At 38.9% G+C, this 27,872-nt stretch overlaps 1 protein-coding gene and 1 pseudogene across 1 annotated transcript in view; both read left to right on the top strand.

Moving 5' to 3' along the window:
- Positions 1-11,199: 11,199 nt before the first annotated feature.
- Positions 11,200-12,431, top strand: LOC100394955 (acylglycerol kinase, mitochondrial pseudogene; annotated as a pseudogene).
- A 2,094-nt stretch (positions 12,432-14,525) lies between these two features.
- FRMD7 (FERM domain containing 7) overlaps positions 14,526-27,872 on the top strand; it is a 50,902-nt gene continuing 37,555 nt past the window's right edge. Inside the window, exon 1 of the mRNA XM_002763268.6 lies at positions 14,526-14,637. Within this exon, the coding sequence (XP_002763314.1) occupies positions 14,581-14,637 (57 nt within the window). The 5' untranslated portion in view covers positions 14,526-14,580. The remainder of the gene's footprint in view (positions 14,638-27,872) is intronic.

Genomic DNA, 27,872 nt, shown 5'->3' with positions numbered 1-27,872 from the left:
TTGCTTCGTTATCATATTATTTTTAATTATTTTCGTTTAATGCTCTTGAATTTACAATATACATCTTAGCTTATTACAGTTGACTTCAGAATAATGCTAACTTAATTTTAGTAAAGTATAAAATTTTACTCAAATATGTCTCTTTTTCTTCCTCCTACCTTTTACTACTACTGTTATATAGTATATCAACATATGTTATAAGCCCAATGATATAGTGTTGCATTTATTAGTTTATACAATTGCATGTCTTTTTAAAAAGTTGAGAGGAAATCAGAAGTAATATATTTACAGAAACTTTGGTATTTACCTACAGGTATACCATTTCCATAACTCTTTATTTTTCCCTGGAAATTCAAGTTCTCATCTGCTGTCATTTTCTTTCAGCCTGAAGATTTCCTTTAGAATTTCTTTTTAGGTAGGCTAGTGATCAACAAATTCTCCCAGTCTTTGTTTATTTGAGAATGCCCTTGCTACCTTCATTTTCTAAGGATAGTTTTCTTGGATGTAGAATAGTTGGTTAAGAGTCTCTCTCTCTCTCTCTCTCTCTCTCTCTCTCTCTCTCTCTCTCTCTCTCTCTCTCTCTCTCTCTCTCTTCCCCCCATGTTCACTCATTTTGAATATGTCATCTCATTACCTCCTTGTCTATATCATTTCTGATATGAAGTCAACCATTGATCATACTGCTCTTATGCACCTGATGTTTTTCTTGCTACTTTTATTTCAAAATTTTATATTTTTATGGTTTTTGATAGTTTGCTCAGGATATTTTTAGGTATGGATTTCTGTGTTTATTTTGCTGGTGGTTGGAGGTATTCACTGAGTTTCTTGGATGTATAGATTAATTTTTAAATCAAATTTGGGAAAATTTCAGCCATTATTTCTTAAAATATGTTTTATGTTCCTTTATCCTCTCCTCTAGGACTTCCATTACACATATGTTAGTAGAGTTTATGGTTTTTCACAAGCCTCTGAGGCTCTGTTCATTTTTCTTTATTCTTTTTATTTCTGTTCTTCAGATTGTATCTTCTCTATTGTTCCGTCTTCTGATTCTTTCTTCTGCCAGCTCAAATCTACTATTGAACCTGTAACGTAAACTTTTCATTGCAGTTATTTTACTTTTCATTTTCCCAAATTTTGCATGTGGTTCCTTTGTATAAATTATCTCTATTCTATGTGTCATCACCATTATATTTTCCTTTAATTTTTTAAACTTAAGTTATTTGCTTTAGTTCTTTAAACATATTCATGATGACCGCCTAAGTCTTCTCTGCTAAATTTAATACCTGGGAATATTCATAAACAGTTTCTATTAATGGATTCCTCCCTCATCAAGTATAGGTCACGGTTTTTTCTTTTTATGCATGTCTTATAATTCTGTTGTTGAATATTGGATATTTTGGGCAATGTAATCTAGCACTTCTGAATTCTGACCAGCCCCAGGTTATTGTTGTTCTGTTTTGTTTCTTTGTTGACCGGGCTAAATCTGTACCATCTGTTGCCTCAGTGATGTGCAGCCACTGATGTCTTTATTTAGCTTTTCCCCCTTGTTTTTATTTTAAAATCTGGATTTTTAAGGATGATCACTGGACCTTCATAGCTTCTGATAGGCCTAATATTAGTCAGTAGCTGCGTTCAAACATCTTATGCAAGAAAGACTTTCTCTCTTTGCTGATGGATCTGTGTGTGTGCTGGGAAAACATTTAAACTTCAGACTGTTTTGAAGTCTTCCAAAGTTTTTGCTTTTTGCCAGGCTTTTTCATCACTCCTCTGGGAGTGTTTGCTGTCTCCATCAACCAGGTATGTGTGGGTGGCTTAATTCTAATCCAATCTCCGCTGCACATGTGCACATCTTACTAAGCCAAGATCTGTGAAAAACATATCAGCACCCTATGTTTGTCACCTCCCCAAACACCTTGTTACATTCCTAGCTAGTCCACTGGTCTTTTACTTGCCCAAAATAGGCACACAACCTCAGGCTAATGGAGCCCTTAGCTCTTCCCATTCACTTGTCACCTAGTTTGCCACTTTCAGTATGAATGCTGCCAATCAAGTGAGCCCCTCCCACTGAGGCATCCAAACTGCTGGTTTGCATAGCCTTCCTCACCTTGGTTTCATTACACCACATACAGAGCTGGGAGATGGTATCTAGAACTATCCCCAGGCAAAAATACCAGAAGCATGCTGCTCTTGTGCAAAGTTCAGTCGTTTTCACAAATAAATACTTCTCAGGATTTTTTTTTTGTACCTTTGTTTGAATTCCAGAATGTTGAAATGGTTGTTTTTCACTATCTTGTATAGCTTTATAGTTGCTTTTTGAGGAGAGAATTTCTCAACCTCCTGTCATGCCAGAAGTCCTGTCCTATAATAAATATTTTATAAGGACTTTCATCTTTTGGCTTTGCTAAACTCAATTATTACTTTTCACAGCTTTTTCAAAATATTCCTTAGCATGTTTATGTATACAATCGTGCCATTGGCAAATTGGGTAATTTTACTTACTCCTTTCCGATCTGTATGCTTTCATTTTTTTTCTTGCCTTACTGCACGAGCTGGGACCTCCGATATAAATTGCATAGGAGGGGTGAGATCAAACAACCTGTCTTTTTTGCTGATCTCACAGAGAAATAATCAGTCTTTTACCATTAATTATTATGTTATCTTTACATTTTGTACAGACCAGCAATGTTTTGAGAAACACACATAATCCTTGGATAAGTAAAAAAAGATGATGAATTTTAAGAAGATAGTAAACTGCGGCAAAAAGACAAAATCTTCTATTATCTAGCTAAATGATCTTGAGCAAGTCTCTCCCCCTCAGCTTCTTCATCTCTAAAATGCAGAAGGTTGAACTGACCACAGGTGATCAGTGGTTTTCAAACTTTAAAAAAATAAATTCCTTTCTTAAAAGTATTTTCCATGAATTTCTAATATTTAAAAAGAACTAAATAAAATCTAATCTGGTCCAGTAGAAGTAGGGGTGGTAGTACTGGATCCCAAGTTACTCATGCTCTCTGTCTGTCCCTTTATAATGGGTGGCACTGCCACAGAAGCCATAGGGTCCTGTGAATGAAATGGAGCTTGAAAGGAGACACGTAACATTATTAACATGACTTATAGATGTGTAAGGGGCATAGGAGGCATTCTTAATAAAACAGCATATAATACATAATATATATATATAATGGTTACCATTATATAAATATAATATTACACACATACATATGTATGATGGTTACCAATAGTTACATGTATACAACAGTATACATGTAATAAATATACACATATAGTCAAGTGTCAGTTAACAATGGGGATACATTCTGAGAAATGTGAAGTTAGGCAATTTTGCCATTGTGCAAATATCATAGAATATACTTACACAAACCTAGATGATATAACCTACTACACACGCAGGCTATACAGTATAGCTTAGTTTTCCTAGGCGACAAACCTGTACAGCATGTTACTGTACTGAATCCTGTAGGTAACTGTAACACAATGGTAAATATTTGTGCATCTAAACATATCAAAACATCGGCACAGTAAAAATACCATATCATAATCTTATGGGACCATTGTTGTATATGTGGTCTGTCATTGAGACATCATTATGTGGTGCATGACTGTGTATAATGGTTATATATATATGTGTGTGTGTGTGTGTGTGTGTTAAATATAAACATTTAACGAAATTTAGTACATTAGTAAAATATATATATATATGTTACCACGATGTTAACGGTGGTTATATTAGGTGGTGTAATTAATTTCAGGTGACCTTAATTTCTTCTTTGTGTTTTGCGGTTATGAAAGTTTTTAAAAATTGACTTTATTTTCTTTTTCTTTTTTTGAGACAGGGTCTTGCTGCGTCACCCACGCCGCTGGGGTACAGTGGTGCAATCACAGCACTCTGCAACCTTGACTTCCCAGCTCAAGGGATCCTTATTACCTCAGCCTACCAAGTAGCTAGGGTCGGTCACATGCATGTGCCACCACACATAGCTAAGTTTTTTCATTCTTTGTAGAGATGGGATCTCACTATGTTTCCCAGACTGTCTCAAACTCCTGGGCTTAAGCGATCCTCCTGCTTCAGTCTTCCAAAGGGATTATAGGTGTGAGCCACTGCATCTGGCCTATTTTGCACATAATCAGTAAAAAATTTATTTTCATGGGGGTACAGGAAATGAAAAAACAATACACATAAGAAAGGCCCTTTAAGCTCTGACATTATATTAAATTCACTGTTAAATAATAAGGTTGACTAACATCCAAGAGTGTTGGCAGTTTAATAAGGGAGCCTATAAATGAACAGACTAACCCTGAAAGGAGTAAGACACTAATGAAGAGATGCCAGGAACTTGGGCCACAATTTCTCTCAAGATTTTTAACTTACATCTTTCAAGTTGCACCACAGACCACTCTTTGAATCTTAGGTAAAACCAGTTGTGTGGTGCTTTTTAGTTTTTGTTAACTTTATTTATTTTTAAAGGATAATGGTAAAATCTCTGTAGCCTCCCTCTTCTATTTGTATCCAGCTCACAAACCCTGGAATCCGTTTCCCAATCTCTGTGTGCCGCTATTCTGGCCTCCTGCCCATCTCTCCCACTCTACTTCCCTGTATGTGGAGAGACTAACTGAAGACAGACTGGCCAGGCTAATTTTTCCAAGGGTTAGCTCCACTTTGGATTTTTACTTTAAAGTAGAATATAAAAATTCCCTTTAGGACAGTTTCCTGTTTTGGATCACAGTCCATTTAGTAAAAATTTGGCCAGTAAATCTGAAGGAATAAAGTCTAGATGGAAAAAGAGAGAGGAAAGAGATAATCCATTCTTCATTTACTTATTTACTATTTTAAACTTTTACAAAAATATGATTTATATGTGTGTATTTTCTTAATATTCACTTATTCAGCAAACATTTGTTGAGTGTCTACTGTGTGCCAGGCACTGAAATATATGATTTCACCAATGTACCTCTTGCTTCTCACAACAACCCTAGTAAGTAGAATCGTCGGCCAGATGTGGTGGATTCTGCCTGTACTCCAAGCACTTTGGGAGGTCAAGGCAGGAGGATCACTTGCACTTAGGAGTTTGAGGTTGCAGTGAGCTATGACTTTGCCACTGACCTCTAGTGTGGGTGACAGAGGTGACTGAGCAACCCAAGCTCAAAAAAAAAAACAAAAAAGAATTGTCACCTTACTTTACAGGTCAAGAACTGAAGCACAGAGAGCTGAAGGGACCCGCCCCAGGTCACGATGCTGGTTAGATTCCAAATAGACTCTTTGGTCCCCAGAGCTACTGCTTTTTCTACCAGCCTTGCAGTTGCCTCTCCAGTTGAAGTTGTAGAAACTGTAATGTAAGCAGTCAAAACATTAGCAAAGGTATGCGCCTTTGTCCCTCAGTTGACAACATTTCATAAGTCTAATTTTACCAGCCTGTTTATTTAGTGATATAGAATAAGTTGGCTCAATATAGACAAATGGTGGTGTTTGGGCTTTTTGCCTAATCAAGTTTAAATGTGGTTTTTTAAAGGTTTTCTTCAAAAGCCACTGTTTTACTTAATGTGGAAGTACTGGGAGTTTTCCCACTATAGTCAAGAGGGAAAAAAGGATGCTCATTCTTGCCACTATGATGTAACATTGCATGGAAGGTATTAGCTACCCCAACTAGACAATAGGAAAAAAATTATTATTATTAGAATTGGAAAGGAAGCAATAAAAACATTTTTACTCACATATAATAGAATTGTCTTCTACCTGAAAACCAAAGAATCAAGTAAAGAACTACTGCAAACATTTAACAAAATTTAGTATGGTTAGTAAAATATAAAATTAATGTCTAAAAATAAATTCCTTTCACATATGCAAACAACTGTCAATTAGAAGATACAATGGCAGGGAAGATCTCACTTTAAAAAGCAACCAAAAAGATTACATACATAGGAGCGAATATATAAGAAATTTACAAACTTTTATGAGGAATAATTTCAAACACTTTGATATTCCTCACCTAAACACACTGATCAATCTTAGAATCACAAAAAAATGAAAGAACCAGACATGTGCCTCTGATTCAATATGAAGTACCCAGCATCAACCATGACATACCTTTAACAAATAAGTGAATCTTATCAAGAAATATGAGGAATAGAAGAACAAATTAAATGACACAATGAAGCAAGCAGACAAATGTAGAACATGAAACATTCCAGAGAACAATTGACCCAGTTTCTTCAATTGATTTACTTAGGGCATAAAAAGGGGGGAAGTGATATTGCTATAGATTCAAAAAGAATCAATGGATGTAACAACCAAATGTAATGTGTGGACCTTGTTTGGATCCTGATTCAAACTAATTAACAGTTAAGAAAAAAAAATTTTGAGACACTTGGGAAATTTTGAGTATGTATTACACTTGACTCCTGAGCAATGCAAGGGTTAGGGGTGCCGACCCTCGCACAGTTGAAAACTAGCATATAACATTAACTCCTCCAAAACTTAACTTCTAATAGCCTACTGTTGACTGGAAGCTTTAGCAATAACATAAATGGTCGATTAACACATATTTTGTATGTTATATGTATTATATTCTCACAATTAAGTAAGCTAGAGAAAAATGTTATAAGAAAATCATAAGAAAGAAAGTATATTTACTATTCATTAAGTGGAAGTGGATCATCATAAAGGTCTTTATCCTCATTGTCTTGAGGTTGAATAGGCTGAGAAGGAGGGAGAAGCAGTCTTGCTGTCTCAGGGGTGGCAAAGGCACCCATGTGTAACAATCATGTGTAACTGAACTCATGCAGTTCAAACCCATGTTGTTTAAGGGTCAACTGTATATTACAATAAGAGTGTTTAATAATTTTGTTATATGGGATAATGGCTTTGGAGTTATACAAGAAAATTTCCACATTTTAATGAAACACATACTAAAGATATTTAGGGAGTGAAATGAAATAATGCTTGGAAGTTGCTTTAAAATCATTTGCGGGAGGTAGAGAGAGAGGAAACGATAGAGAATGAAATAGAAAAATCTTAATATTATTTGTATTAGCTTGCTAGGGGTGTGTATTAGTTCATTTTGTGTTGCTATAAAATAATATCTCTGGGCAATTTATAAAGAAAAGAGATACACTTAGCTCATGTTCTGCAGGCTGAGAAGTTCAAGGGCATGACTCTGGCTTCTGCCAAGGTCTTTCATGTATGTTACAATGTGGCAGAGAAGGTCAAAGGGGGAGTGGGCACATACAAAGAGAGGGGAAATCCTGAAGGGCATCCTGGCTTTATAACAACCCGCTCTCTCTGGAAATAACACATTCCCACAAGAACTAATCCAGTATCATGACAACAGGCACCCATTACTCCGAATACAGCACCAACCCATTCATGAAGGATCTGCCCCCCAAACCCAAACACAACCCAGTAGGCCCCACCTCTCAATATTGCCAGGTTGGGGATCAAATTTCAACATCAGTTTGCATAGGGGCAAACAAACCATATCTAAATTATAGCCAGGTGCTGTAACAAAATATCACAGCCTGGGTGGCTTAAACAACAGAAATCTATTTCTCACAGTCTTGGAGGCTGGAAATCTGAGATCAAGATGTCAGCAAGTTTGGTTTCTCCTGAAGACTCTCTCTTTGGTTTATGGAAGGCCGCCTTCTTGCTGAGTCCTCAGTGGTCTTCCCTCTGTGCACAGGTTTCTCTGTCCTACTAGCCTCTTCTTACAAGAAGACAAGCCAGATTAGATTAAAGCCCATCCTAATTGCCTCATTTTAACATAATTGCCTTTTTAAAAAGCCTACCTCCAAATACAGTCATGTTTTGATGTACTGGGTGTTAGGGCTTTGACATAAAAATTTTGAATAATGAGTGTATGTGAGTTTATTGTACTATCTATACCCTTTGATTTTGTGAATGTATAAAAATGTGTATTAAATACAGCAACATTTCAGAGGAGGACATAAAAGTGCACCTGAACAGATAAACATACACAGCATGTCCCATAAATAGGCACCATCAGGGAGATATCAGTTATCACTAAGCAAATTTATAATTTTAACATATCTCAACAAATATGCCAACATTTATTTCCTGGAACTGAATAAGCATATATAGAAAAATAAGTAAACAAGAGTAGTCAGGAAAATTCTGTAAAAAAAAGAGTAACGGGATGTGGAGCAGTCTTACTGGATATTAAAACATACTCTAGAGCCTCACAAATTAAAACAATGTGATATTTGTGCATAACTGGAAGAGAATAAAAATCCCAAAATAGACCCAAGTGCATAAGACAATTTAATATATGATAAAAGCAACTTCTCAAATCAATGGAGGTAGAAATAAACTTTCTGATCAATATTAGGACAAGTGGGAAACCATTTCAAAAAAGATTAAATGGAATCTATACCTCACACCACACATCAGAATAAAATCCAAATAGATAAAAGATTTAAATTTTTAAAAAAGCACTAAGAAAAGCTTTGAAGTGAATGCCTTCCTAATTATGACTCAAAATCCAGAGACCATTTTAGAAAATGATTGACAAATTGTGCTACACAAAGAAGAAAAACTCATGGCAAACACACACACACACACACACACACACACACACACACCTCATAAGACCATAAGCAATGTCCAAAGACAAAGGACAAAAAGGGAAAGTATTTGTAACTCATATCACAGCCAAAGGACTATACTAATTTCCCTAATTTTTAAAGAGTTTCTAGAAATCCTTGAGAAAAGACAATAAACCAATATTTTTGAAGAGAGACCTAAAAAGAAACAATTGTCAGCATGAACAGACAACCTACAGAATGGGAGAAAATATTTGCAAACTATGCATCCAACAGGGGATTAATATTTAGAATTTGCAAGGAACTCAAACAATTCCACACACCAAAAAAACATTAAAAAGTGGGGAAAGGATGTGAATAGACATTTTCTAAAAGAAAACATAAATGGCCAACTAGCATATGAAAAAATGCTCAGCAACACTAATCATCAGAGAAATGCACGTTAAAACCACAGTGAGATATCATCTTACAGTAATCAGAATAACTATCATTAAAAAGTCAAAAAACATAGTTGTCAGTGAGGATGCAGAGAAAAGGGAGTGCTTGTCCACTGTTGGAGGGAATGTAAACTAGTACAACCACTATGGAAAACAGTATGAACATTTTTCAAAAAACTAAAAAAAGAACTACCCTTCAATCCAGCAATCCCACTACTGAGTATCTATCCCAAGGAATTGAAATCATTATATTTTAAAAAGATACCTGCACTCATCTGTTTATGGCAGCACTATTCACAAAGCAAAGATATGGAATCAACCTAAATGTTCATCAACAGATGATTGGATAAAGAAAATGTGGTATGTATACACGGTGGAGTACTATTCAGCCACAAAATAGAATGAAATGTGACTCTTGCGGCAACATGGATGGAAATGGAAGCCACTATCTTAAGTGAAACAACCCAGAAACAGAAAGTCAAATGCCACATGTTCTCACTTATAAACTCAATAATGTGTGCATACAGACACAGAGGGTGGAATGATAGACACTAGACAGTCAGAAAGGTGAGAGGATGGGAAGGGGATGGATAGTGACAAGTCACTTAACCACTATAATTACTTAACCAGTACATTATTTGGGTGATGGACACAATAAAAGCATAGACTTCTCCAGTATTCAATATATATCTAGATAACAAAATTGCACTTTTACTCCTTAAACTTTATACAAATGTTTTAAATAAGAAAAATAAAATGGGGATGTTGAAGTAAATGAACACATCTTTCACAAGAAAAGAAATCCACAAAAAAGAAATTAATAGAAATATAATGGCACTGGGGCGAGGTGTGGTGGCTCATGCCTGTAATCTCAGAACTTTGGGAGGCTGAGGACGGTGGATCACCTGAGGTCAGGTGTTCCAGACCAGCCTGGCCAAAATGGTGAAACCCTGTCTCTACTAAAAATAGAAAAACATTAGCCGGGTGCTGTGGCATACACGTGTATTCCCGGCTACTCAGGAGGTGGAGGCAGGAGAATCACTTGAACCCAGGAGGTGGAGGTTGCAGTGAGCCAAGATCATGCCCTTGCACTCCAGTCTGGGAGAGAGAGCAAGACTCCGTCTCAAAAGAAAAAAAAAATGCAATGGCCTTTAAACATATGAAAAGACACCACTTGACTTCTCTCATAATATGAAAAGTTTGAACTTAAAACTACACCAGGATTTTTTTCCCACCTATCAGTTTGGCAAATATCTGGAAGTTTAATACCACACTCCATTGTCAAGCCTGTAGAGAAAAGAGTCACTCTCATACATTACTAATGGAACTGCAAATTGGTACAACCCTTATTAGTTTGGTAGGGGCTGCCACAACAAAATATCACAGACGGAGCAGCTTAAACAACAGAAAGTTATTTTCTCACCATTCTGCCGGCTAGACGTCTGAGATCAAGGTGTTGGCAAGACTGGTTTCTTCTGATGCCTTTCTCCGTGGCTTATAGATGGACGTCTCCTCTATGTGTCTTCACGTAGTCTTCCCTGTTTACGTGTCTGCGTCCTAATCTCTTTTTACAAGGACAACAGTTAAATTGGATTACGACCTACCCTAATGACCTTATTTCAACTTAATTACTTCTTTAAAGACCCTATCTCCAAATGCAGCCACGTTCTGAGTTACTAGGGCTTAGGACTTCAGCATAAGAATTTTATGGGTCACAATTCAACCCATAATAACCCTTATGGAAGGAAACCTAGACATAGCTATCATGACGACCAATTCATTATCTTTGCCCAGCAACTGTACTTTTGGAAATCTGTCCTACAGATATACCTGCGCACATATAAATTGACATATGTATGAAGATACTCATTTCAGTCTTTTTGAGGCTGAAATATTAATTTCAGACTGGTTGAGTGAACTTTGGTTCATCTACACAGTACAAAATTATGCATCTGTGAAAAGAAATGAGGAAGTTCTCCATGCACAGGTAAAGGGGGATCTCCATGATATATGAGGAAAAAGAATGCACAAAACAGTGTAATAATAGTGTGCTAGTTACATAGGATATAAACATTTGTATTTGCTTCTATAAAATTTGCATAAGAAAACACTGAAGGCTGAACAACTACAACAAAACGCGAATAAAGTTAAGTTACCAAGCGGGATCAGCTGTGCAAAACTCTGGAAGATGACAGTGTTCTTCAAAACACTGCAAAATCATTGGAAGAAAACTGTACCTGGGCTCTGCCTGTTGACCTGGAGAGACCATTGGCTCTATGGAAAACACTGTGAAAACCTACTAAGGAGAGCAGCTGGTCAAGAAGCTCAGGTGTTTGGCAATCAACACATTCTTCCCAATGCACAAGTGAAGAAGGCAACTGTTTTTTTCAATCCCGCAGCTTGCAAAGGCAAAGCCAGGACTCTATTTGAAAAAAAAAAAAAATGCTGCCCTAATTTTATATTTATCTGGCATGGATGTGACTATTGTTAAGATAGATTGTGACGGACAAGCCAAGAAACTCCTGGAACTGATGGAAAACACAGATGTGATCATTGCTGCAGGAGGAGATGGGACACTGCAGGAGGTTGTTACTGGAGTTCTTGGATGCATAGATGAAGCTGCCTTCAGTAAGATTCCCGTTGGATTTATCCCACTGGGAGAGACCAGTAGTTTGAGTCATACCCTCTTTGCCAAAAGTGGAAACAAAGTCCAACATATTACTGATGCTACACTTGCCATTGTGAAAGGACAGTTCCACTTGATGTCTTGCAGCTCAAGGGTGAAAAGGAACAGCCTGGGTTTGCAACGATCAGCCTTCAACGGGAATCCTTCAGAGATACTAGCATCAAAGCTAGCAAATATTCGTATTTTGGGCCTCTAAAAATCAAAGTAGCCCACTTTTTCAGCAGTCTTATGGAGTGGCCTCAGACTCATTAAGCCTCTATCTCATACACGGGATCTACAGAGAGATCTCCCCGTGAAACAGAGGACACCCCTGTCCAAAGACCTTCTTTATAGAGGAGAATATTACAAATGCTTGCATCCTACTGGGCACAACCACAGGATGCCCTTTCCCAAGAGGTGAGCCCAGAGGTCTGGAAAGATGTGCAGCTGTCCATTGTTGAACTGTTCATCACAACACGGAACAATCAACTTGACACAACAAACAAAGAGGATTTTATGAATATCTGCATTGAACCTGACACCATCAGCGAAACCCCAAGCTGCACGCCAAGGGCACAGGGTGTCTCCAAGCCAACCACGGCACTTTGCTTGTCCCAGAGGGAGCGGGGCTTTTTTAGCATTGACAGTGAGGAGTATGAAGCGATGCCTATGGAGTGAAACTGCTCCCCAGGAAGTTGCAGTTCTTCTGTGATCCTAGTAAATGAGAGCAGATGCTGGCACGCCCCACCCAGTGAGCAGGCAGAAGGCAAGTGCTCCGAGACCACATTTAAGGCTACTGGTGGGACCATAACAGAACAGATGCCTCAACCATCCCAACAGTGTTGACAGAGGGTCCCAAGGGCATTTTCATGGCAAGTATGTCTCTGCCCCCCTCCAGTAGTGCTTCCCAAAATGTGCTCTGTCACCTGCTTTGCAATCAGCTTCTGTTAGCGCATGTTTTATTTTGGTGTGACGGTCGACCCTCCTAAACAGGAGCTTTCCTCAGGCTGGTTCAAGATGGAAAAGGGCTTTCTTCTGTTTTCTCCAAAAGTGCAACCACAGTGGAGAGCCCGCAGTGGGCTTAGCCTGCCTAAGCCCTTCCATTTCCGTTCTGTTCTTTGACCGTGCTAGGAATTCTGAGGAAAGTGCCTTCCTTCCCCGGTGACCTTTTCCTATTTCTAGGCTCCTCCAAGGGTGCTGCTATTTTGTGAGCTCTGGCTCCTGATTAGCTTTTATTTCAGTTCTATCCTCAGTTCAGAAATGTGTGTGAGGTTTTTTTTCCCTCTTCAGCCATGGCTACAATGCTATAAAATGCTAGTTTTTATTTTTTTAAGTTGTGCTTCCTAAATGGATTGCATGAGAGTCAACTGGGGTGCATGTTGAAAACTGATTTATTTGGGGTCCACTCCAAACCTTATAACCCGATTTGGGGATGGGGCCCAGGAATCTGCATTTTTAAAATGTTGGCCACCCTTCCCAGCTGATTCTGTAAGTTGTCCCTCAACTGTACTTGGAGAAATAGTGTTTTTAAGCAGTAGTCCACAAAATATTCTGCTTATGCGCTCCCTACAAGTATTTTGAAAAATCATGTATCCCCTCAGCCATCTAAGTTGACGTCTAAAATTTTTCATGAGAAGTTAAATAGTTGACAAAGTATGTATTTGCTGGTGTCATGTAAATACTGGTATTTTAAAATAAAAACTGTTACATCACTATGTTAAACATATCCAGCACAATTTAAATATCATAACAATTGCATACCCTTTATTCATTTATAAAAATAAACAAGCTAGTTCTTTAGGAGTTGAACATTTTAAATTGGCTTTTCTCCTTCTGTATTTTCACACCACTTTCAGCCAAGAATCCTACCATGATATAATCTAATGTAATCTATTGTGCCTGACATCTTTTAATCACTCACCCCATTATCTTCTAGTCAACAAAAAAATATACATGGAAGTAAGTTTTTTAGTTCTTGCTTTAAGTGTTTTCTCAGTCCAGAACAAATGATATCATAGTTATTGGTATACAATGAAAATGATATTAATATAATTCTTTGATGATTAAAAATTGTTTTATTAGAATGTTCTTTATCTTAATTAGTTCATTTATCCAAGAATACATGAATGTTATTCTTGTTCAGCTGAGATGGGGTTCAACCTCAGTTGTATTCCTTGTTTCATTTCTTTATAGATATAAGCACATAAATTCTATGGGAATAGAAAGAAAAAAAAATTGGTTACCAATAGGGATGTACTGGGGACACAGAAAAGAGGGAACAGGAGTGGAAGTGAAGTTTTCCATATACATTTTTATATAGTTTTTATTTCTAAATCACGTAAATTCAGATAACTAAAATTATATATATATAATTTTATATTACATATGTTTATAATATGCAATTATATATTACATATATAATTATATATATATGTATATATGCTTCCTAATTCAGCCATGAAATTTCTAGTACAATTTGAAATTAACTCTAATCCTTTTACTTTTGGGAATGGCTCTTCTCAGTGTGTTAAAGCTTCATCTAGGGTTTTCAAATTGTGCCCTTGTGAAATAAAGAAAATCCCCAGGGACTGCAAATGCTTGCTTTTTAAATATTTTTCTTCGAAGAAAGGAACTGAGTTTAAGAGGGCTAGAGGAAGTCCAGGTGGATTTGATATTGACCAAACAGGAGTCTGCCCAGATGTTATTGATCCCCTGCACTCGGCAGCACAAACGCCCTTGGGTGCGCATTACTTCAAGCAAACGGAAGTGTGCCCCGCTGAGAGTGGGGATGCCTGGCTGGGGGTGGGGGGACTCGAGTGCACCACATCCAGCTGCGAGTGAAATTCCTGGAGAAAGCACCCACAGCACTCTGAGCCTGCTTGCAGCCCAACAGCCTCGCTGAGAATGCTACATTTAAAAGTGCAGTTTTTGGATGATTCCCAGAAGATTTTTGTGGTTGATGTAAGTGGAAATCACATTGCTATTATTCCTTTATTATTCATTCAATAACGGTCATTTGGTGACAGCCCATTAGCCAGCGATGTTATGTCTTCTTTAGGACCGAATGAAGAAGAACTGTGGTTTTTTAGCTTTGGAAAAATAGTATTTAACATCACAATGTAGCTCATATTTTCCCATTAACATTTCTCTTAGAACAAGTTGTCTTTTCTCAAGGGATAACAATAGCAAATTTTAAAGACAGAATAACTATTTGCAAAAAGTAAGGCAGCAATAAAGCTAGTTCTTTTACCCAGTAAGGTATTATTGTTCATTGAAATTATGTCTGTGGGTCTTACCCCATGAGCATTTGTGGGGAGAAAACTGTTGTTCTGAGGGAAAAAGGAGTGGGGGAAGCTATCTTCCTTTTCTGAAGAAAACCTATGGGTTATGAGGGGTAGAATTATGTAGTTATAATGAGAACTTCAGGAAGTAATGACATGTATGAGAGAGAAAAATAGGATAAGAGACTATTTAGTTTGATTTAGTACTTATAGTTCAGAGTTCTTAATATAATTCCTAGCTACGAGATGATTGCATACGATTATGTCTCATCTCTTTAAGAAAGAACAAATGTATTAAGCACATCATTTGGTGCTCATGCTCCAACATCTTAAGATACGTACATTTTGATGTCAGGATTTATGTATGAGCATTTTGAAAAGTTCTATGTTTTTATTGGAACCAAAATGCTATTTGCTCTGATATTTACATTAGCTACCAACAAGAGACAAATAGTTCATTATCTTTGAAATTCATACAAAATGTTGGTTGTTTTCTTTTATACGTAAACTGACAACTGCAGTAGCTCAGCCATGATGTTGGGTGTGTGGGTAGCCAATTTTTCCAATGAGTATTTTAATTTTATTTGAATCATGTGCTTGGGAGTGATGACTTCATGTCTTTGGCTGTTTTGCTGTCTCTTCCTTTCAGTTTTATGTGCAAAAGGCATTTCTAGGTCCACGGACCTGAATGATTTGTTTTTGTAGCAAATAGCTTCCATTAGAAGTATGAGGCATTTCCTATTCTTTCTTGGAACTACATTTAAGGGGTGGAAAATATCTTCTGAGTAGTTTATCCATTTGCAGGCTGGTGGTGTATTAGTGAGCTGGGTATTCAAAAGATATTGCTTTAGGCTAAGTTTTTAATAGATATTTCAAGGAACTCAAAGAGAAATCTTTGACAAAAAGTGACAGAAGAGTTTTTTGAATGTGTAGTCTAATTTAGATCCAGTTAAATGGGGTGGGGGATGTATGCAGAGCACAGTACCATATCTTCACAAAATTCACCTATGGAAGAGCTAGCTCCGGCAACTTGAAACCAGCATGATTTGGCTTCAAGTCAAATTGTCTTTTTCCAGCTGCAACACATTGTGTTCCTTGCAAAGATAATGGGAGAGATTTGATACCCAGCAATTCGGGTGTCAAAGCATCTGATCCGTTTTGCTCTGTGGAAGACTGTTTTGCAAGTAGCAATTGTGGTGTTACCCAGAGTGGCAATAGGACTGGCTGCAGTACTGTGAGTGGCTTTGTCCTGAGGAGTTAGAAGCTTAAGTTAGCATTCAGTCATCTAATGGTACCTTCTCTGCTTAACAATAGTAGATTGATGACGATGATGATGATAGTGATGATGATGATGATAGCAGTAATGAATCATCTGTGGATAGCACTTTGAAATTTACAAAGCTCTTTCACATCCATTAGCTCATTTGATCCTCCATTCCACCTTGTGAGTGAAGATAGAAAAAAAGATCTTTTCCCATTTAGTAAGTTAAAAGATGGGGGCTCAAGGAACTTAAGTGACGTGTGCATGATCACACAGCATATAATTGCAGAGCTGGGCCTTCCAATCCAGAACTCTCCCGGTTACAATTGTAACCAGAAGACTCATCTGTCAGTAGCCTTCAGTATTGCCCATGCACATTATTTATTTTCTGATCCCCTCAAAAGTCATAGAACTTGGCACACAGTGAACTTTTGATGACTATTGTGAACCAGTTATTAGATCCTTCTTTTCTTAACCATGGTTGAAGAATTATGTGGGACAGTGCTCCCTCAAGGTCAGGGAGACAATGGTGTGAATTTTTTCATCTATTAAAACACTTAAAAAGCAACCTAAAGAATGCTCTATTTTATTAATACTAACATTCCAAATTGGATTTTAAAAATCCTCAGAACCATAATGAAGAGAACCCATTAATAACTGAGGAAGGCTACATGGAGGTCCTTTTGATACTAAACTGAAGTGTCAAGTGGCATGGATCATACCCAGGGAAAATTGTTCTTCAAGATAAGATTCAAGAAAATAATTGGTTGCATAAGGGAAAATAGTGGACTCTTGGGCACTGGTGCTGATTTTACAGAAAGTGCAGTGGTAGAAACATAAAAAGGACACACGATCAGATAAAAGAATGTCACCTGGAGAAAGCTCATTGACATCCAGAACTCTTCCTCCACCCCCAGTAGTATTATCTCGCTGAATTTGCCAGTGTCTGAGATCTAACTCAGGACTACAGATTAAGAAGCATGTTTTGTCATTACTCCACAAGAACTGGAGTCAGAGACTGACATTTAAAATTAGACAGCCGGTGTCACCATTTACAGCAGTATTGGGGACACTGGGGTCCTCTCGTCATTTATATGCTAAATTATGTCAGAAGAGCCAGATCTGGAGGAATTAGATATATGATCCTAATACTCGATGGCATGGTAATGCATCCATAACCACAGAGGCCGTGGCATGGCATTGAGACCTTTTAGCCACGTATTCATTAATTAAGCCATTTACTTAAAAAATTATTACTGAGGCCAGCCGGATGCGGTGGCTCATGCCTGTAATCCCAGCACTTTGTGGAGGCTGAGGTGGCTGGGTACAAGGTTAAGAGATCGAGACCAGCCCGGCCAATGTGGTGAAACCCTGTCTCTACTAAAAATACAAATATTAGCCGGGCATGGTGGTACGTGCCTGTAATCCCAGCTGCTCGAAAGGCTAAGGCAAGAGAACCACTCTAACTAGGAAGTCAGAGGTTGCACTGAGCCGAGATCGCACCCCTGCACTCCAGCAACAAAGCAATATTGTGTCTCAAAAAAAATTATTATTGAGGACCTAATATATCCCAGGCCCTGTCCTGGGAACAGTAGACTCTGCTGTATTGGTAGGTAAAGTTCGTAAGCAAGAACACACTCTGGTCTGAGCAATACTGCCTGGACGCTACCAACTTTGGCCTTGGTTATTCCTTTTTCTCTCATTGCATGATTGACAACTCCACTTTCTGATCATTCTACTGTTTTTAACTTGTTAATTTGTTCAATTATTTTATTAGAAAGAGCGGCTGCTCCCAAAGACATCTTGTTTTCCTGAGGTTTGTTTGCATATTTGTGCTCTAATCACTCTGTGCTGATTTTATAGATGAATTCTCTGAAAATATTAGTCAACCTTTTCTTTCATGAACTTCCAATAGTGTTTAGGGGTGCAGGATAGGTTATGGGACTTCAGAATTGCTAGAATGTGCCTACTGAATTACAATCCGATGAAGATTTAGTGAAAATCTCATATTACTTTTCAAGCCTTCATATTTATTTCATAAAACTGATCATTGTCAAATATTAGCATTATTCGTAGGGCTGCTCTTACCATGAACAGCTTATCTTTAGACGGTCAAGGAAGGCTCTCTAGAATGCTGATGGGAGTGGGTGAACTAAAGAAAAAATTGAAGAAGGTCGTGATTTACAAATTAATTGCAGGTTTTATCGTATATTTACTTTTGCTTCTTCAACGTGGAGACTAGAACTTTTCTTCATGGAAAAAAGGAAGACACGACCAAAGTTAAAACTTTGTGAGATATTAGAAACAATAGAGGATCAAGTTTCTAGCTTGACTATGAATCTCTTCAATATACACACGTGCACATGCACGCATACACACACATTTAGTAGTAGTGATGAGTGCCTTTGGAGAGCAACCTCCGGTTTGCTCATCTCAGGTTACATAGAGAGTTGTACAAAATGGTCATCTCTTCACCGTATTTGACACAGTTCTATCTGATATCCCTTTTTGCCTGCTGCATTTCTGTCTTTGTAAAAGCTGTTATTTCTGAATTTCCAAAATGATGTTTAACTTTGATGGTTTCTGGAGCCTAAAGTCAAAACAAGATGTTAAAACATCTCTACTTTCACATTTACCCGATTGTTAAGTGATTGTTAAGTACTGGCCACTCAGTGGGTACCCAGTAAAAGAGTATAGTAAGTTAGCTCACCTGGTTCCCTTGCGAGTCCATAGATAAAGGCCACAACTCTAAATCGCAGACTGGGGGTATCAGGAAAAGCTTCCAGAAGAACAAACCATTTAAGTTGCTGAGTAGGAGTTAAGAAGGTGAAGATTGAGAGCTGGGATGCGGGGGGAAGTATGGTGATCTACGCAAAGGAAAGAGCAAAGGCCAATATGCAAAAGAGAACATGGTCCTTTCACAGGACAAAAAGGGTCAATCTGAGTGAAGAATGGAGTATTGAAAGGAAGATGGGAGTGGCTGGAAGTTAAGGTTGAGGAAGTTGGCATCTAGACCATTCAGGCAATGTATTCTACATATGAAGAAGTGTGGTCTTTATCCTGAAGGTGGTATAGACAACTAAATGGTTTAAAAGTGGGCATGTTAGCATTTGCTCATCATTTATTAATTTCTGCATTTATTCATTCAGCTTATATTTAATGAAATATATGTTCTAAGTGTTAAGAGATGACAGGTAGAATCTGAATGTTACCACCAAGTTTAGTGGATCCAATTTTAAATGGTCAAACTATATGCAAACACATATGCCCAAACATCAACACTGCAGCCTACTACGGATCTGAACTTAGTCAATGGTGAAGCCAGACAGGAAAGATGAATAAAAGACATGCGAATGAGGTAAAATTTCTAGAACCATTTGATGCCACCCTTTTGGATATGGGAGATATGTGAGAAAGGATTTAAATGATCTTCAAGTTTCTGGCTTAAGTGGCTGGAGGGATGATGGCCTCATTCACCAAGATGGAGAACAGACTAGGAGGAGCAAGTTTAGACGGGATAATGATTGGTTTCCTTGAGATTTATAGATGGCATTATGGAAGGAAAAACACATCTGGAGTAGGGCAGACCTGGATTCTAAACCTAACCCCAACAATTTCAAGGTGTGAGACATCAAGTGGGTCACTTCAGCTTTCTGAGCAAGTGCCCTTATCACTAAAGTGGAGATAATCCTGGCACCTGCCTCGTGAGGTCATTGTCATGATAAATGAGACAGCAGGGATAAGGTTCCTGACACAAAGTGGTGTTCAAACTTGTTCATTCCCCTCTCCCTGCTTACAGACCTCTTTATTTCTACACTTTGCAAACCAACACAGAACAGTCTTTCAATTTCAACTTGGAGTTTATTTTGTTAATGCTTGATTTTGCAACCCACCTCCAGGCAATAGAGCTGTGCTCCCCTATTTCTGCGCTTCCTGTAGGGTTAATTTATCCTGCCTTTTTGCATGCTTTGGCCTCTGTTTAGTCAGCAGCCCCAGAGGATTTGCTCTTCCCCTTGGAGTCATTAATCCTGGAAGAATCCATAAGAACTGCCTAGGATTACCTAAAATAATCTAGGGCTTCCTTTAAGGAAGCAGATGGAAATAGCCAAAATCTTTGCATTTGACTACATTCTAAACTGCTCCATGGTCAATACTCATAGTAAGGGAAACACAGTTAATAATAATGTTAACAACAATATTACTGAATAATAATCACAAATAGCATTTGTCAACAATTTTCTAGATGTATTTCCCATGCACTACCTTACATAAGTCTGATGCACATCAAATAAGTGTCACTGTCTATGGTTGTTACATAACTTCTCTGTGCCTTGGGTTTTTTTTTCATCTGTAAAATAGGGATAATATTAATATGTGCTCTATAGCATCCTAACAAATCTTAAATGAATTAATATATGTAAAACACTCAGACCAGTACTAGTAAGTGCTATATAAGTGTTTGCTACACTCATGCCTCATGGAATTGGCTCCAACTGTAGATGGTGAACACACATCCTGCTTCTTATGTCCAAGCAGTAATATGCCGAGCTGACTAGGCCTAAAATATTATGTTCATCTCTATTTTACAGGAATGGGAACTGAGGTACACAGAGATTGGCTTACCCAAAGTCATATGACTATTAAAGTTAGCAGGAGATTCAAGCTGGGATTCAAACCCCAGTTTGTCTAGCTTCAAAATCCTGTCTGGACATTGGTTAGATGGCAGGCTTCTGACTCCAGCGTATTGCTGTAATGTGCAGTGAAACTTCCTAGTTTTCTAGGACTTTGTGATGTATCCTCTAGTCCTAAGCAGTCTGCCCCATGTTAGGGGGGATCAATAGATGTTTGTTAATAGACTGACCAAGAGACTGACCAGATCAGCTCAGTACCACCCTGTGCCTGTACAAAGGAAGCCAAATGAAGGAGCTTCTAAATCCAGGTCAGAAAGATTATCCTAGAATCATAACGTTCCAACCTACCCAATGTTGGCTGTCTCTTTGCAGGGATTCATTTGTCATTGACGGGGACCCATACTGCCTGATGAATGCCTTTGTTTAAACTGAGCTTCCTCTGTCATTCATATCCTGAGGTTTGTTGATTTGGAGAATAAATTGACTGAAAAAGAAAAGAGTGCTTGTGCTTCCTCTGGCCCTAGGCCGGGCTGAGGAGTGGGCCAAGCATGGTTTGGGTGCCGCCTGCTCCACCCTCTGGGAGCCCCACATCTGCTGTCATGTGGATTCCAGGCTGCTTTCCTGCTCCAGTTCAGAGAAAACTCAGGGCCTCCAGCCTTCCCACTCCCACTCCTACCTGCCCCTTGGCTTCCCATCCCCACAACTGAAAGGAGGAGGGAACCCGAATGCAAGAACATTTGAGGCCTGGGCGGAGGAGATTGGGGAACTGACTTAGGAGCTATAGGTGGGTGGCCGTTGGGTGTCTCTTCAAGTCTGCACTTGTGGGAATCTCTGTGAAAAATATCAGTTATTCGGGACCTTGCCGCCCCTTCACCTTTCTTCGTAGGGCAGGCCCGCCTGCTCCCTGGTGCTGGGGAAGAGGAGGAGAGTTTGGTTCACTGCCCTGCAGCCAGAACACTCTGTAGATCTTTCTTCTGAATTAGACTTGCCAGAGGAGAAGATTCCTCTGAATTCTATAGTTTCTTTTTCTCTCTCTCTCTCTCTCTCAAATACCCTGCATTTGCATCATTGTTTTGACCTGTCACGAACACTAACGTTTTACTCTAATAAAGCCTTAACTTTAATTTGTACCTTAAGACAATGAAGCTGTCAGTTGCAACTTCCAGAAGGAGAAATTCTTCAAACTGACTGAGCTGAGTCCAAATTGTCTTGGGGTCAAAAGGGCATGGCCTGAGGGGGAAAATCATCTGGGAGGTGGCTGGACTGGCCCAGTCATTTCCTAAAAGAGCCTGGAGATTGCCAGCCCAGCAGCACGGAGCAGCGCCTAGCTTTTGTGATACTAGGTGTCTCTTAGCAGATCTGTGCCAGACTGTCAGAACTGGAAAAACATTCCGTGAGACCAGTTCTACTGCTGAGAGAACCACCCTTAACAGTTCATTTGTACCCCAGGAAGTAGTGCCAAGCTGGCCAATGAGGTGCCAGGGCAAGGCACCACTGAGAAGACCTGCTGAAGGCTGCAAAGCTCAAGAAGAATGAAAGGTGACAGGCGTTCCACGGAACATTTCTCCGGGGGCTGTGGAACTCTCTGATGTATAGCTTGTCGGGTTCTAAACACAGTTGCTGTGCAAAAGCTACAATTATTACCCCCACATCATCTAATTCCAGCCCCTTTTTCTTTATTCACTCTCATCCCCTTTACCCACTTCCTTTCCTTCTGGGTCCAAGGTGTAGGGCCAGAAAGGGGCGGTTTGTCTGGGTGAGCTGACCCCAAGCCCTAGAAGCACTTAGGCATGGCGCCTCACCACTAATCACTGGGCTTAGTTGTTTTAAACAAGAGGTCCTTTGTCCTCTGAGGCTCTTGCTATGATGACGAAATTCACCTTTCAACAAACTTTTAAATAGACAAAGATTCTCCAGAACTTCACACTCAGAACATTTTAAGTGATTGTAAGAGATCTGTCACAAAGTTACTGTGAATTGCCTTTAATTCTATGAGATATCATTTCCTCACCTAGCTGCATGCCAGGAATTTCCACTTACATTATTTCATACAATCATTACTTAATATGTCTGTGAAATAGGTGTGATTATGCTCCTTCATTCATTCCTCAATCATTTAACAAGTTCTAATGAGCCGTCACTGAATCCATGCACTGTGTTGGCTATTGAGGATGCAGAGCTGAATAAGAAATAGCACCTAATCTCAAGGAGCTCATGGGCTAGAAGAAGAATCAGAGATATAAGCAGGTATGTATATTATGGCGTGATGTGTACAAATGACAGTGGGAGTATATTTCTTTTCTAGCACAGAAGAAGAGGGGCATCTAACCTACACTGAAGTGTGTATGTGGAGGGGACAGACAGGCAGGGTTTTCTAAGGAAGGTGATGTCTAACCTGAGCCCCAATTGGCCAGTACTAGTTATTTAGGTATGTGTTGGGGAGTTGGGGTGCTGTGGGGGAGCAGAGATGAAGGTTGGTCCAGACAAAGGGAGAAGCAAGAAAAGGCCTGTGGAGTAGATTAATCTGATTGAATCTTAAACTTGAGGGCAGAGGGAGCTGAGAGTGGTGAGAGACTGAGAGCTGAGACAGGAAAGACAAGCCAGAACTGATGAGACAGCTAAATGCCTAGGCAGATAAAAAGGGGTCCCCAGAGAATCTCTGCCCACTGACTCACAAATATTTACATCAGATGCTTTTGTGCTGATGAGGGAACCTGGCCAGGGCCTTGTCTGAGCATGCCCACATGCGCACTGGGGGAACAGGGCGGAGCCACGGGCAAGGGGAGGAGCCTGGCCTCTTAAGTTTCTGTGTGGTGGCCTGGGATTCAGTCTGTGAGGTAAGGGATCTATCAGCAGGAGCTCCATCTCACTTTGCTGAGTTCTTTTTCTTTTTCTCCCTTTTCACCCAATAAAATCCTGCCCTACTCACCTTTCAGTGTGTCCTCATGCCTAAATTCTCCTGATCGTGTGACAAGAACCCAGTTTTAGCTGAAGTAAGGAGCAAAATTCTACAACACAAGGCATAAAAAAGATTTTTCATATAAAGAAATCAAGGTTCAGCAAGGTTAAATATGAGCTCAAGGTCATACAACTGCAAGTAAGAACTTGAGTCAGGAATTAAAAGTAGATGCGTTAATTCCAATTCCTAACTCTTTCCCCTATGATTTGCTGCTGCCTCCAGAATTCTAATACAGAACTTGTGTTCATATAATTCTTTTGATGCTTTACTGAGCAAGAACTACCACTGCCATGATACCTTCCCATAATTTGTATTCACATTTAGGTGTTTAATTCAAATTTTACACAAAAAATTAATTAGACATTTTAGTATTTAATTCAAAGTCTCAAGCAAAACCAAGACAACCAAAAATGCACCCCTAATAAGCTGGGAAAATTCAGTATCTGAAAAAAATGTATCCTAAGGAAATAAGGTTGTATGTAAAGACGCATGTACATCTTTGTGTACTAAGATGTTTACCTAAGGGTTGTTTGCAATAGCTCAAGGGAGAAAACAACTTACATATTCAGCAAGGTAGTTCCTTATAACAGTAACTAATGATGATATTCATAATATAACACTAAAGTTTTTCAAGAAGTTGGTCAGCAAAAGGTATTATTATATCGCAAGCATTGAGCTTTACTCTATGATCCTTAGATGACCTGTCTTTTGATAGGTAGAATTAGGAATACTTCATTTCTTTTGCTTTTCTGTTTCTTTTGTTCCCTGTTTTTTAAATAAGCATATACTGCTTTTGGAATGAGGCCAAAAACAAAAAAAGAGAAAACAATAAAAGAATCTTCCAGTGATGAGTATGTGAGGTAAAGCATACGTTAATTAGCTCTATTTAGCCCTTCCGCATTCTACATATTTTCAAACATCATGTTGTACACAATAAATACATATAATTTTCTTCATTAAAATCATAAATAAAAATAAAAACAGTTGCTATATTAGGTCCACTTCCTGCATAAGCAGTCAAAAGAGGGGGTTCCTCTCATAATAGAAGGGCCAGAGTTTCCCAGCTGCTTCTAGCCTCATTATGTGATATGTATAGGTTCTAGGCACTTGCCCCAAAATATCAACCCCATTCCCCACTAGCCTACAATGATTACTCTTTTCCAAACTAAATAGTAATGGTAATAGCTAACATATATCAAGAGAATGTTTATTATGTGCTGGACACTGGTCTAAGTATTTTACAAGTATCAGCTCATTGAAATCCTCAATGAAGTAGGTGCTACCAATATTCCAAGTTGACAGATGAGCTAACTGGAAAGGGGTGAAGTAACTTTCCCAGTCACAGAATAGTAAGTGGTGCAAACAGGATTTGAACAAGGGGCAAGCTGGATTAACAGCCCATGCATTTGATGATTCTATCCACTCTTTGAAGGTAGCCCTTCAAGAACCACCATATTGGAGTTATCTCAGCATTTTATTTATTTTATTTTATTTTTAAATTTTATTTTATTTTAAGCTCCGGGAGACACGTGCAGAACATGCAGGTTTGTTACATAGGTAAACGTGTGGCATGGTGTTTTGCTGCACCTATCAACCCATCACCTGGGCATTAAGCCCCACATGCATTAGCTATTGATCCTGATGCTCTCCCTCCCCCTGCCCCGACCCCAATGGGCCCTGGTGTGTGTTTTTCTTCTCCCTGTGTCCATGTGTTCTCATTGTTCAGCTCCCACTTATGAACAAGAACATGCAGTGTTTGGTTTTCTGTTCCTGTGTTAGTTTGCTGTATTTCAGTATGTTATATCTTAAACGACTCTTATTTGCGTTGGGTGTTAGGAGTAGAAAACAGGGTCAGCAGTTGCTGGCAAAGTAGGCCCTGCAAGAGCTCTGAGAGAGCTTTCATGGGGCAGATGGAAAATGGAAACGGTTCAGAGAAATGGACAAGGTTAGAAAAATAACGTGGCATCTGAGAATCATATGAGGCCAGAAAGAAAGGTCATTCTTTGGAACTCAGTAGGTGGGGTTATGAGGCCAAAAGGATGCAGTAAATTTCTTCAATTTTGAGAAGGCAAGCAATGGCTGTTGAATAGCTACTGCTTGCTCTGAAGCATAATAGATGCTTAGTAAATATCTGTGAAGTCAATGTAAGAGTGGATTCTGTTCTTGCTCTCAGCTGCCAGACAGCTAATCCTTGCTCTAGTGAGTTAGCTGATAGGATGTCAGTTCATTGATGAAACTTTCTAGGAAGTTAAGTGTTAAGTCAGAAGAGGTGTAGTACAAACATTTCATGTATTACAGTAATAATTTTTTTCCTGTACCAGTGCTGCACATATGTGAAACTGTGTGGTCACAGTACGCCCTCACTGACTATTCAAAATGGGGTTGCCAGAAGAAATGAGAAACGCCCTGCCTCAGATTTCCCCAAAGTATAACAAACAAGGAGCCATCTCTACTCCTAAGAATCTACAAAGACTCCTAAGGTCTCTCTGTGGAAGCTACTGTGAACCTGTTTGTTCATTTCTGCATTTGGAAAAATGTGGACTAGATTCTCCTAAGCTGAGAAAAGCAAATGTCAAATTCAACATTCAGAAGGGAAGAATATCCTTGGTTTTGATTTTTAAATAGCAATGAGTCAGCTTAACCAGATCCTTCTGTACAAATAATTCCACCTAAGCAATTAATGGAGAAAAGTATTGGAAGAGCTTGCATTGGGAGTGTACAACTAATTTTAAGACACAAAGGTTAGTATCCCTTGGGATGTAGTTTCCCATTAAAGGTTGCTAATAAGTTACAAATCCTACCACTACTCTCTTCTCAGGTTTCCCACAATTCTACATTCAGAAAGTTAAACTGTGCTTTCCCTTTCTCTCTTGTACATTAGTCTTTTAGATGTGTAGTATTTAAAAGAAACACACGAATTAAGAATGTTCTGGATTTGGCTGTACTTGTACCTGGGTACAATTAGAGAATTCCACGCAACTGTTTTGAGTTATGCTGCATACCCTAAAAATAGAGCCACCATATTTAAGTAGCCTTGAGGAGAAAGGATGGCAGAGGTCCTTAAATATGGGGATAGCCCCAGACTAATCCAGACTGAGAAGAATCTGTAATCACTTGACTTGCAAGTTCAAGTCACTCCAAAGCTCACAAGTGTGAGTTAGCACTTAGGACTGGGATGACTACAGGCTGGTGTAGGCTAAAACAAAAGGGGCAGAGAGCTGTAAGCAGGCCCCAGATTTAAGTTACACTGCTGAGCTGTAAGCAGCCCCAGGAGTTAAGTTCGACAAATCTTTGTGAATCACCTACTGTGTGCACAACATATATGGCGATCAGTCAAGAGGAGAGTAGACATAAGTGGAATCTAGCTGGCTGCTATTGTAGGTCCAAGTCACTACCAAGCAGTAGGACCCTAAGTGAAGAGACTAGGTGAACATCAGGGTTAGAAACTCAGGTAGAAGAGTGAAACAACAGATCCTAAGTGACTGCTACAAGGGTGGAGCTTGGAAAGAAGCCAAGTCAAGACCGAGGCAGGGGCCTCTTTTAGGTTTCCCGCTCCAGGGCGGAACTGGTTTAGTATAGTCCACAGGTGTCAACAAACAAGCACATCTGGCTAACGTGGAGATGTGGAAAGGGTGGGGAATGAGTCACTTCTGGACAGGGATATTAGCTTGAGTGATAGCTCGCATGACCTCTCATTTTTGCTAAACAGTTTGCATCCTGTAGAGGTTGTATATTTTTAATTTAAAATTTTATATCCAGCTTCAAAAACAATAGAACCTAAGTTCATTATAAATAGATGAGAAAATTCTGGTAAGCAAATGAAGAAAATAAGTTTCAAGTATAATCCTACCACCAAGATTTTAACATTTTGGTGTGCATTTTATACATTGAAATCCTGCTTTTTGAATGGACTCCTAAATTCCACACGTGCCTCCCCATTTCATTTAGTTTGGAATAGTTTCCTGAATATATTCAAAAAGATTTTCTGTTCGGTCAACACAGATTCTCCACAGTATCCCTAATATGCTGGATTTTGTGGCCTCTTAGTAAGTAGATGTTGCCCA

This window comes from Callithrix jacchus, chromosome X (assembly GCF_049354715.1).
Source record: "Callithrix jacchus isolate 240 chromosome X, calJac240_pri, whole genome shotgun sequence".
NCBI classification, from domain to species: domain Eukaryota; kingdom Metazoa; phylum Chordata; class Mammalia; order Primates; family Cebidae; genus Callithrix; species Callithrix jacchus.
The sequence above is the reverse complement of the archived record's forward strand: the minus strand, read 5'-3'. Positions and strand labels throughout refer to the sequence as shown.